Genomic DNA, 12,090 nt, shown 5'->3' with positions numbered 1-12,090 from the left:
CCTTTCTAAGTCACCCTGCAGCCCCATGGCATCCTCGCAGCTCACACTGCTACCCAGCTTTGTGTCATCTGCAAACTTGGAGATGTTACATTTAATTCCTTCGTCTAAATCGTTAATATATATTGTAAATAACTGGGGTCCCAGCACTGAGCCTTGCGGCACCCCACTAGTCACTGCCTGCCATTCTGAAAAGGACCCGTTAATTCCTACTCTTTGCTTCCTGTTTGCCAACCAGTTCTCTATCCATGTCAATACCATGTGCTCTAATTTTGCCCCCTAATCTCTTGTGTGGGACCTTGTCAAAGGCTTTTTGAAAGTCCAGATACACCACATCCACTGGCTTTCCTTTATCCATTCTAGTTGTATTTTGCACTAATCTCTCTTACTTTCTACAATTTTTTTCACTCTTTCAGAATCTATGTGTAACTAATGTATAATTTATATGTTGTGTGTTTGTCTGAGTCTATGTGCTTGTGCTGTAGCTACAAACAAGATTGTCCTTGTATCTTTACCTCGTAATCAATCAAATTCATGAGACATGATTTCCCACACAATATGGCTAATCTGTCTGGATGAATATAAATAAAAAGAGAAAAGAAAACATGCTGGAACTGATGCAGAACATTGCAGTTGCTGGAGATTCAAAATAAAAGAGAATACTGGAAATATTCTGCATTTACAAAGAAAGAGAGAAAAGTTAATGTTACAGGTCGACGAACTTGCAGCAGTTCTGAAACGCAATGGAAAAGCTGATTAATTAAAATTGCCTAATTCATTATTGCGTCTCAATGGCTATTTTTTTTGTCTTCATTGCATGACCTCTTTGCAAACATCCTTGTTCAGTGTGGGGGTGACTTTGAGTTTATAGTTCATCATCGCCTTAATTCTCCATTACACTCCCACTCTCTGGCCTAACTGCCTGTGGACTCCCTCGTTGTCTCCATAAGGCCTGATGTAAGATTGTTGAACAGTACCTAATCTTCTATCTAAATAAAGTGCAGCCTTCAGGACTCAATATCAAATTCAGGTAACTCACATTTTATTTTTGTATCAGAGCTGGTTAGCTCAACTGTGAGGTGATACAATGTGCTGGAGTAACTCAGTGCTTTAGGCAGCATCTTTGGAGAACATGGATTATTTTTGGGTTGGGACCCTTTGGTTCTCCAGGAATGCTTCCTGACCCGCGGAGTTACTCTAACACGTTGTGTCTATTTTGTAAACCAGCATCTGCAGTTCTTTGTGTTTATATTCAACTATAAGATGATTTGTCTATTATTAACACAAGACACACCCTAATCTGTTGGCCATTTCCAACATTCTTGTTTGGATTTAGTTATTTTCAACAGCTCTGACCAGCATTTCACACTTTTACAACTCCTTTGTTTATTGTTTTAATTCATTTATCAACTATACAGCTTAGTAAACAGCATGTTACCACACCAACCCTGGCCCTGCCCTATTATGGATGTTTCCACTATCCATCTCCCTCAACAACTTCAACTATAGTAAAACTCAGATAATCTGACAACCTTATGATAAATTCACAAGTTATAGGAGCCTACTATAGGAACATGGGAATAGGACCCTAGTGTGTTTCTAAGGAATGTGGGAATGGGGTCTTGTTTCTAAGGAATGTAGGAAGGGGTCCTGATTTGTTTATAAGGAGCCTGGGAACATAGTTCTGATATGTAGTTTAAGAAGTGTGGAAAGAGGCACCTGTTAGTTTCGAAAGAGTATGAGAATAGGCGCATGGTGATCTAAATGCTAAATAATGGGTTGGTGCATTATTGGAGTCTTACTGCATCTTGTTTTCTCACTTTTCTATTTTGATGAAGATCTCTGTGAAATTAAAATGCAACTCTGTTTTACTATCTGTTCCATTCATATGATAGGTTTTGTATTGTTTTCCCACTATTTAGTATTGGTTCTATCAATTTGTTTTATGGAATCTTTTCAATAACATTGATCAATGATCCAAACTTTCTCCCTTTGCCTCCAGATGTCCACAATTAAACAGCAATTAAGTTGACTCATTTAAAAATCAGAATTAGTGATGAGTCACAGTTCCCACTGCCCCACCCGTATCATTTTATGTCAGCTAATTTTGTCTGTCAGGCCTCAGAGAAAAGTTGATTGCAAATAATGTTTTTGTTAATTCACGGTTAAACTTACAGTTAATTGAGGTTTTGAGAATGGCAACATATCTCAAGAAGACATTGTTGTGGCTTCTTGTGCTGAGATGTCCAAAACCTTACTTCCATTTCCAATCTGTAATACCTACAAATCCTTTGCCCCTTTGACTGTGGATTTATCTGGTAGACACAAAAAGCTGGGGTAGACAGCATCTCTGGGGTCGAGACCCTTCAGATCTAGTCGGTCTATGTAACTTAGTTAAAATCGCTGAAATGTAGTCCAATTCATTAGATGATGCATATTTTCATTGGATAATGCATTCTAAAAATGGAAAATGACCAATGCCATATTTAAAAAATCAACATTCGCTGGAGAATGAACACCTGACACCATCATAGAAATGGTTTCTCATTTAAGATATGCAAAATAGCTGTTTTAAAATTGCCAGTACATCATTGGATAATAAGTGTATAGCAGACATGTAAAATGTAACCAGTACAAACACAGTTCAAGAATTTTTGCAGACAAATTAAGCCATTTTTATTGATTTAAAAAAAATCCAAGAAAATTAGTCATAGAAATTATTAGAATTTTGAAAGTTAATAAATGTTCATAAACCACACAGTTTCTGCTTTCAAATTATATCCGAACCTGTCTTCCAAATAACCATTGTTTTGTGTTCACCTTTTGCAATTAGCTTGGAGGAAGTGAACAACATACGTGAAATTCAAGCCATGCGCAGACTGAGCTTGCATCCTAATATTCTTCAGTTACATGATGTGGCATTGTAAGTTGTGCTTCATTGTTGTATTTTTATAATTAAACATACTTACAAAACTGTGTTAGACATAAAAAGCTGGAGTAACTCAGCGGGTCAAGCAGCATCTCTGGAGAAAAGATTGAAGAATGGTCTCGACCCAAAATGTTACCTATTCCTTTTCTCCAGAGTTACTCCAGCTTTTTGTGTCTATCTTCGGTTTAAACCAGCATCTGCAATTCCTTCCTAAATATAGAACCGTGTTATAGATTTGCCTGCTTTTATATCTTCAGTCAATTTGTTTTTTTCCTCACAATACAAAGCTTCTGAATCTGCATTATGTATTGGATTTTCATTAAGCATGGCATCAATATTTTAACATTGTTTATGCTCGGATATGCATTCAAATTTTCTAATTATTTCACCTTGACAGCCAACAGAACCTCCCCCTTGCTTACATGCTCAGAACTATAGTACATGGGTGTTATTCCACAAAATAACATCTTATTTTAAATGCAAGCTTTTGTTTTGGAAGATCATTAAAATGTTGACTTCTGCTGTTTCTACAATGCCAATAAAGTATTTATGTGGACATTTTCTCCCCTCTCTTCCACCCAAAGGCATATGTGTATTTTTACAATACTGGAGAGATTTTAGCACAGAACATTAAAAATGTCATATCTCCACTGTTTCAAGTAGTTAATTTTTTCAGGGATTGTTACTCAATTGTGCAAGAGGTAGTAGAGATAAAAATCAAGTTAGGTATTAAATTAATTCCCTGGTTCAACCAGTTTATATCTCAAAAATATCAATTTTTAGCACACCAAAAATGTGACATGCTTTGACACAATGAAATAAAGAGGTGCTTTCTGCATTAATTTCATTATAATTCAAAACATTTTCAAGTTTGTTGCTTTGCAGAGATGCATGTTTCACAAGAATAAGCAAAGCTTTTGATGAGTTTGGCATTAAGTGCTCTGAATGGCCATATTTCAAAGAGTGTAACAACGGTGGTTACTCTTGGTGTCCACCCTATTTTTGAGTAACCACCGTTACACCACAATGGTAAATTAAGTCCAAAGAACTTTCCAAGGAGATTGAACATTTTCTAGTTTGAAGAACTCAATAGATAATGAAATTATGAGAAGAAAGTAACCTTAATATCAAGATTCTGTAAAAGTAGCTGCATGCCAAAATTAGTGAATATTTTTGGTGTCCACCATCACACGTGTATAATTTTGCAGTTGCTATATTTCCATCAAATTATGTACCTGCAGTCTCCTACTATATATGGACAATTACTTCCATAACGTTTATTCAAAATATGAGAAAGAAATGACAAAAAAAGAAATGCTGGAAGAAACAGGAGCTGCTTTCATTTTGGTGTCCACCCTTGGACACTGTGTAACGCGCGTAACACAGGTTTCAGTAGATAAAGTAATATTGCTCATTTGGTCACATACTCCATGTTTATAGCAAGAAAGCACATTTGTATGTTGAAAAACAGCAAAAGTGAAGAAATCAGCTATCATGCTTTAGAAAATAATGAATTTCTAAATTTCATGTAACGGTTGTTATGGTGGACACCAAACATAAAGTGTAAAAAAATGCATAGGAACAAGCAAGGAATTTTGTTCATTAATCAAATTTTCTCAAACTTCATGAACTATCTCTCCCTGTCATGTACTGCTGCTGTGAGGGTTTTTGATTAATCTGAATCATGTTGAAATAATTTATTTGTGAACTTCAGTTTTATGTATGATGTCACTCTTTTTGTACCCAGTATTGTAAAAACACACATATTATACATTATAAAGTAGCCAATTTTTATTATGAAACATGTCACTAGGAAGATGGCTATTCAGGGGAGGGCAGGCAGGTGATCACCATTTATTCAAATCTATCCTCGCCTAATTTCAACTTGTATGCACCCTTAATGTTAATTATTAATTAAAATATTAAGTATGGGAGCCATCACTGATTTATTTATTTTTCCTTCTTAGCCCAGAACAATTATGCCAATTATAGTATCAGACAGTTCCGTGCAGATCAAATTAAATTTGGACATTTCTACTGTGTCCAATTTATATTTTCATTGGAAAGAAAATTGAATCTAGTCAGCTTCCAGAAGAATTTTAAATGGAAACAAACCATCTTAAATTGGAGAGCAATGATGATGAGTTATTTGTTTAAAGCCGATATTAAGCAGGTGAGGAGATTGCTTAAAAGGAACATTTTCATATTGGAAGCATGGAAAATTATTTCTTTTAACTTGACAAAGTACAATATTTACTGGAATTATTAAATATTTTTGCATCTGTTCCTGTATCTGTGTCGCTTCTTTATTTGTGTAATGTAAAATTGATCCAATTGCCTGCACACTTCTCATACATTATTTCATTACCCATAATGGCTTTGCCTCATCCATTTTCTACAGCATAACTTTCCATGCTTCCAATGTGAAAATGTTTCTTTCAAGCATTCTCCTCAACTGCTTAGTGATGGGTTTTAAATGAATAACTCATAATCATTGCTCTCCAATCAGAGGAAATATTATTTTCCTTTTCCTTTGATTAAAATTTCTCAAGAGTTTATTAAAAAATCAAAATATCTGAGGGCAGCACAGTGGCGCAGCGGTAGAGTTGCTGCCTTATAGCGCCAGAGACCCAGGTTCGATCATGACTACGGTTGCCCTCTGTACAGTTTTTACGTTCTCCCTGTGATGGTGTGGGTTTTCTCTGGCTGCTCCAGTTTCCTCCCACATCCCAAAGATGTGCAGGTTTTGTAAGTCAATTGGCTTCTGTAAATTGCCCCTAGTGTGTAGGTTATAACTAGTGGTCTGCGTGGAATCGGTGGGCTGAAGGACCCATTTCCACACTGTATTGCTAAACGTGTATTATTTAGTTTTATTACTATTATCATTTTGCTCCACCAAACTTGTTCCTTTCAAGCTTGACTGGGTCCTTCCTCCCTGATCCAGTCTCTTCCCATTTGGATCCATAACACCACTAATATCCATTTTCATCTCTATCTCATCTTGATTGATCTGAAGGCCATACACTTCTTCCTTGAACAGACACCTAATCAGTGTCCTTCCATCAACTTACTGATTCGCCTAACTGAACTTGTTACTACATTGAACAACTTTAACTCAATTTGCCTTTCCCAGAGCATCGGTGTAGCAATGGGAATTAACAATGGGAATTAACATGGGACAACCCCATGCCTGACTTTTTGTAAGTGGAAAAATAATCTTCAATTCTACTTGGGATCCCTCCCTCAACTCTTATTTTAGTATAGTGACAATTGTATCAGTGCTACTTTCTGAAGTCATACTGAACTAAATTGTCATTACTTTTGTTGCTACTTTCCTCCTTGCCTTCACTTTCACATCATCTACCTATGACTCCTCCCCTTGTTTTCTGGATCTCTGTTGCTATCCCAGGATAGATTAGAGACATACATCCATTACAAACCCACAGACCGCCATAGCTATCTCAATTATAATTCAAAACACTTTGCCTTCTGTAAGGAATCTACACCATTTTTCTAATTCCCTTATCTCCTTAGTATGTTTCTGATATAATCTGCACAAGGTGCCTCTGCAATGCCACCCATCGTCCTGAACAGTAGCTTCCTTTCCACCATAGTGTATAGAGTTCTTGCCCACATCTCATCTGTTTCTCACATCTCTGTTATTCTTCCCTCTCCTGGACAAAACAAGGATGGTCTTTATTTTCCACTCCTCAATAGATTTGCATCTTCCACTACTTTTAACACCACCAAATGAATCTCTTCCTCCTCCCCACTTTTTTTTTTTTAGCATTCAGAAGGGATCATCCCCTTCATGGCTCCCTCATCCACTCTTCCATCGCCACTAACCACTTCACTTCTCATGACACTTTCCCTGGAACTCCAGGAGGTGCAACACCTGATCTTTTCCTTCCAGGAACCCAAAAAGTGCTTTCATGCAAAGTTATGATTCACTTCTACTTTAGTGAATTACATTTGATGTTCACAATGTGGTTGTCTTTACACTGGAGAAACAAACACAAATTGGGTGATTATTTTGCAGAATACCTATGTTCAATCTGCAGTAGTAATCCTGAATTACCTGTGTTGCCCACTGCTCTACTTGCCCATCTCATTCATACTCTCACTCTAACCTAGCTATCTGTGGCTCCTTGCACTAACATAGCAAAGTCCAACATAACCTTGAGGTTCTGCATCTGATTTTCCATATGGGCACATTGCAGTCTTCCAGACTCAACAAATTACACAACGTCTGATAACTCACATTCTCCATTAGCATTTGTATGATCTAGCCAATGTGGTCAGTCATGATGAGGATTTTGCACAGCTCTGCAATTAATAGTTTTTGCATTGTTTTGTTTTCTCTTTCGATCTTACCTTAACATCCTCGTTAATTTATCATTCTGCAGCTGATCCCCATGGTAATCCTGGCCTCAGCCCATCAGAAATATTTCCCTTGTCCTATCTATTCTTTCCTGAACTTCTACAAACTAACACTACAAGGCCAGTTGAAGTCGCTTCCAAACTACCTCAAGCACGTGTCCTGCAGCGCCAGAGGATCAAACACCCTTGGCCACAACTATTCCCCTATCAAAGATGCCTATCGCTCCATCCCTCGCCCTCACTTTGAGAAATCCAACTGCCTGGCTATGCTCCTTTTTCCTATGTGTAGGCAGCGACTGAAGAGCACAGGTCCAGTGGTGACGACTGCACAGAGCTGGTCAGGGGAGGCAGAGGAACGACTCCGGGATTGTTTGGAGTTAGTAGATAGAGTGATGTTCAAAGAATTTGCAACGGAATTTGCAACGGCCATGGTTGTTACTGACTTCTTAAGGAAATGTGTGGCAGAGTGTGATCCCACCAAAATCAATATTACCCAACCAGATGCCTTAGATGAACCAGGAGGTCTGCAATTTTCTGAGGACCAGATCTCGGGCATTCAAGTGTGGCGATGCAGATTCGTACAAGAAACCTCAATGACTACTGACAGGTGGCACTACGTCTGTGGTGAAGAAGTGCTTTGAGAGGTTGGTTATGATGCATAGCAACTCCTACCTTAGCAAGAGCTGTACATAATTGGTATGAATTAGTAACAACACTCCTCGATAACCAAAAGGGCACCTCAAGGCTAAGCGCTCAGTTCCCTGCTCTACTTGCTCACAACGCCAGTGAGCCAAGGATCTGATTGTGGACTTTAGACCAGGATGGCCATGGAGCCAGACGGGTCGGTGGTGGAGAAGGTCAACAACTTCAAGGTCTGGGGCGTGCATATCTCTGTCCTGGATCCAGCACGTCATGCATTCATAAAAAAAGCCCATTAACGCCTCTACTTCCTCAAAAGATGAAGAAGATTTTATAGGTCGACAAATACTCCATAACTTCTACAGGTGTATGGTAGAGAGCATATTGACTGGTTGCATAGATTAGATTTTTTTAAATAGATAGATTATACCTTTAATAATCCTTTTCAGGAAATTACAGTGCCACGACAGCTTCAAGACAAACATAACACCACACATTTCCTTAAATTGCTTCCATACTTAACAAGTTAAAATACAAGTTAAAATACAATTAATTTAAATTGTATGGCCTGGTTTGGCCTGGTTTGGCAATTCAAACTCCCAGGAAAGAAGGAGATTATAAAAAGTGATGGGCACTGCCCGGTCCATCACGGGTACTGACCTCCCCATCATCGAAGAAATCTACAGGAGACGTTGCCTCAAAAAGTCAGCCAGCATCATCAAGGTCCCTCACTACACTGGCCACGCTCTCATTTCACTCCTGCCATTGGGAAGAAGATATAGGAGACTGAAAACTGTAACCTCCAGGTTCAGAAACAGCTTCTTCCCAACAACTATTAGGTTATTGAACACCACAAACACCAAACTAAACTTCAAACTAGGACCTGTCATGGTTGCACTAGGGACTTTCGGTTTTTGTTTTGCACTAATATTATTTTTTTATTTATTGAATTTTGTTATGTTATCTATAGACTACTGTGTTTACAGACCTGTTATGCTGCTACAAATACATATTTAATTGTTTTGTTTTAGTATATATGACAATGAAACACTCTTGAAACTAACTGATGTTTTTCTCTATGGTCTAATGAATGGTCTTTAACTAAAAGCTTTAACCATTTCAATTCCACTAATACTTCCTGATCTTCTGAGTGCAGCATTTTGTGTTTTTATTTCAGATTTCCAACATTGGCAGTTAAACATTTTTTTCCATTATCTTATCTGTTTTTCCAACTATATATTCCTATTCTTGGCATTGTCAGAGTGAAGCTATAACGCATGATTTGTTCAACTTTGATATCTTTGTTTAAGAGGTTACCCAAATTAACGCTAGTATGATCTAATCATTTTTAGTGGTGATTTTGTAGCATTTCTCTATGCTTATTCTTAAAATCCTGTTATTCCTGTGATGGCTTTATTTATCTGTAAAGTCTTATGCAGTTGAGACTGTGAATCTCTGTCAATTCAAAATCTCTGCATCTTTCCATTAAATGTATGTTTTTATTCCTTACCGTTCCATGAAGTCATTACCCACATTAACTTGTACAAGTCTCATGTTTTGATAATATTTTAATTTATTTGAATATTTAAAAAATTCCCTGTGAGTCTTGCCAAACCAGAGGCAAGAATACTTTAAAATTAAAGTTAGTGCTGAAAAGCATCCATTTAAAGTTGGGTTCACAATTTTAATTAAATGTTCCACTGTATCTGAACAAACGCATAACATTTTATTTTCTTCCTGTCTGTTTCTGTCTAGTGATAAAAAATCTGGATCTCTTGCTCTAATATGTGAACTCATGGACATGAATATCTATGAACTGATACGAGGTCAGTGCTATTGAGTGATCAGAATTGAATTGCATGCCGCTGATAAATAGTGCCGTGAAATAAATATCAGATCAGTTTAATATCAGTAGCATTTCCCTGTTTTTGGAGAGTAAAAGATGAATAAGTTGTAATACACCTTTGATAATATAGTTCAGAAATTTGTCTTTGTTGGCTAGGTGAGATAGAAAGCCAGGACATGATTTGATTTGTTACCTGTTTGCTGCCACTGGCTCAGGGCAGCACTGTCATCCACATTAACACCCACACCCCTCCTCTCCTAACTTTTTATTTCCCTCCCTCTCTCAAATATAATTGGTGAGGCCAATTCTGGAGTATGGTGTACAATTTTGTTCGCCAAATTATAGGAACGATGTCAACAAAATAGAGAGAGTGCAGAGGAGATTTACTAGAATGTTGCCTGGGTTTCGGCACCTAAGTTACTGAGAAAGAAAGGTTGAACAAGATAGGTCTTTATTCTTTGGAGCGCAGAAGGTTAAGGGGAGACTTGATAGAGGTCTTTAAAATTATGAGAGGGATAGACAGAGTTGGCGTGGATAAGCTTTTTCCATTGTGAGTAGGGAAGTTTCCAACAAGAGGACATGATTTGAGAATTAATGGACAAACGTTTAGGGGCAACATGAGGGGGAACTTCTTTACTCAGAGAGTGGTAGCTGTGTGGAATTAGCTTCCAGTGGAAGCAGTGGAGGCAGGTTTGTTTTTATCATTTAAAAATAAATTGGATAGGTATATGAATGGGGAAGGAATGGAGGGTTAGGATCTGAGTGCAGGTAGATGGGAGTTCGGCACCGACTCGAAGAGCCGAGATGGCCTGTTTTCGTGCTGTAATTGTTATATGGTTAATGTGGTTTCCTTTGGACCATTTAAATAATATTGGTATTCAAGAGTACAATTGAAATCATGAGTCAAAGACAATTTGCTTTTTAACCATTCATTGTGTGCCACTGTTGAAATGGACATGTTTTCCAAATGATAGTGTTGTTATCTACATTACGAAGTGACAAAAATATGAGTGAAAGTAGATTTTAAGAAGCATTCTAAAGAAGGAAAAGGAAATTTCAGTTTTAAAGGTAACAAATTTAAAACCTTAAGAATTAGAATTAGAATTAGAATTACCTTTATTGTCATTCAGACCTTACGGTCTGAACGAAATTAAGACCAGGTAGTTGAAAGCATGGCAGGCAATGCAGACACTTTCAAAGGACAGAACTGAAGAATGCAGGCATGCCCGAGAACATAATGTAAATTGAATAGGGCGAGACTGTAGAGATTTGGATTACGAGTACAATTTAAAATTGAGCACTGTTTATCTGTGAGTTGGAATGCTCTGAGCATAGGGGGATTGGATGAACAGGAATATTTGCGCTTAAAATGTAGACTAGGAAGGGTAGGCAAAAAGAGGGCAGTGAAGTATCCAGTCAATATCAACCATGTTAGAATAGTCTAGAGATAGCAAGTATGGATGCGGATATTACTACTACTCCATGGAGTCATAGAGTAACAGAGCATGGAATCAAGCCCTTCGATCCACCAAGCTCACACTACCAGAAAGCATTAATTTAGAATAATCCCACTTTATTCTCTCCACATACCCATCCAACCCACCTGGTTTCTACCTCTTCTTTATGCACTATGGCAACTTACATTGACTAGTAACCAACCCATGGATGTGGAAAGAAACTCAGGCACCCGACTATCATCCATTTTGGGAGGATGTGACAGTACTAGTGTCAGGGATGGGCAGTACAGGAGTACACCAGCAAACTGCTCAGTTTGAGGTGAAGTCTGGACTGTCATTGTAGTAGCTAAGATATCAGTGTTAGCTATTGTCTTGTACTGACTCGTGTTTCAACCATCAATATGGAAATAACTGAATATATGTGGAGATGTATGTCAAAGTTCTGAATTACTAGTCATCTAACAGAGCAGATATTTAATTGTCAACTGAGTTTGCTGATAAGAGTAATTAGCAAAAGTGAACAAAAAAAAATTCTTGCAGGCTCAACACTTGTTCGCCTCCCAATTCTTTTGGAATATTCACAGGTAATTTGCTACATTGATAGTGGGTGTGCATAATTACAATTGTGCTACATTTATAGAAGCAGTCATATCACAATTCCAAAATTATATTAATAAACCACAAATAAAAAACCGAACCACAAATAAAAAAACATGTGGATATCTTATTTCTGCAATGGTAAATACAAGAGAACATAGAGAGGAAAAAATAAAATATAACACCTGGAAAGTCAAACCTAAGGTCACTTCCATCAAAGACACTGATTCGTCTGTAGTCAACCT

The 12,090-nt window shown here is 37.6% G+C and overlaps 1 protein-coding gene across 3 annotated transcripts in view; it reads left to right on the top strand.

Moving 5' to 3' along the window:
* The window catches only part of mok (MOK protein kinase), a 103,720-nt gene that overhangs the window by 13,595 nt on the left and 78,035 nt on the right, over positions 1-12,090 (top strand). For all 3 annotated transcript variants that reach the window (XM_033026535.1, XM_033026536.1, XM_033026534.1), the window contains exons 3-4: positions 2,831-2,920; positions 9,701-9,771. In XM_033026535.1, coding sequence (XP_032882426.1) covers positions 2,831-2,920; positions 9,701-9,771 — 161 coding nt within the window. The remainder of the gene's footprint in view (positions 1-2,830; positions 2,921-9,700; positions 9,772-12,090) is intronic.

Source organism: Amblyraja radiata, chromosome 9 (genome assembly GCF_010909765.2).
Source record: "Amblyraja radiata isolate CabotCenter1 chromosome 9, sAmbRad1.1.pri, whole genome shotgun sequence".
NCBI classification, from domain to species: Eukaryota; Metazoa; Chordata; class Chondrichthyes; order Rajiformes; family Rajidae; genus Amblyraja; species Amblyraja radiata.
The sequence above is the reverse complement of the archived record's forward strand: the minus strand, read 5'-3'. Positions and strand labels throughout refer to the sequence as shown.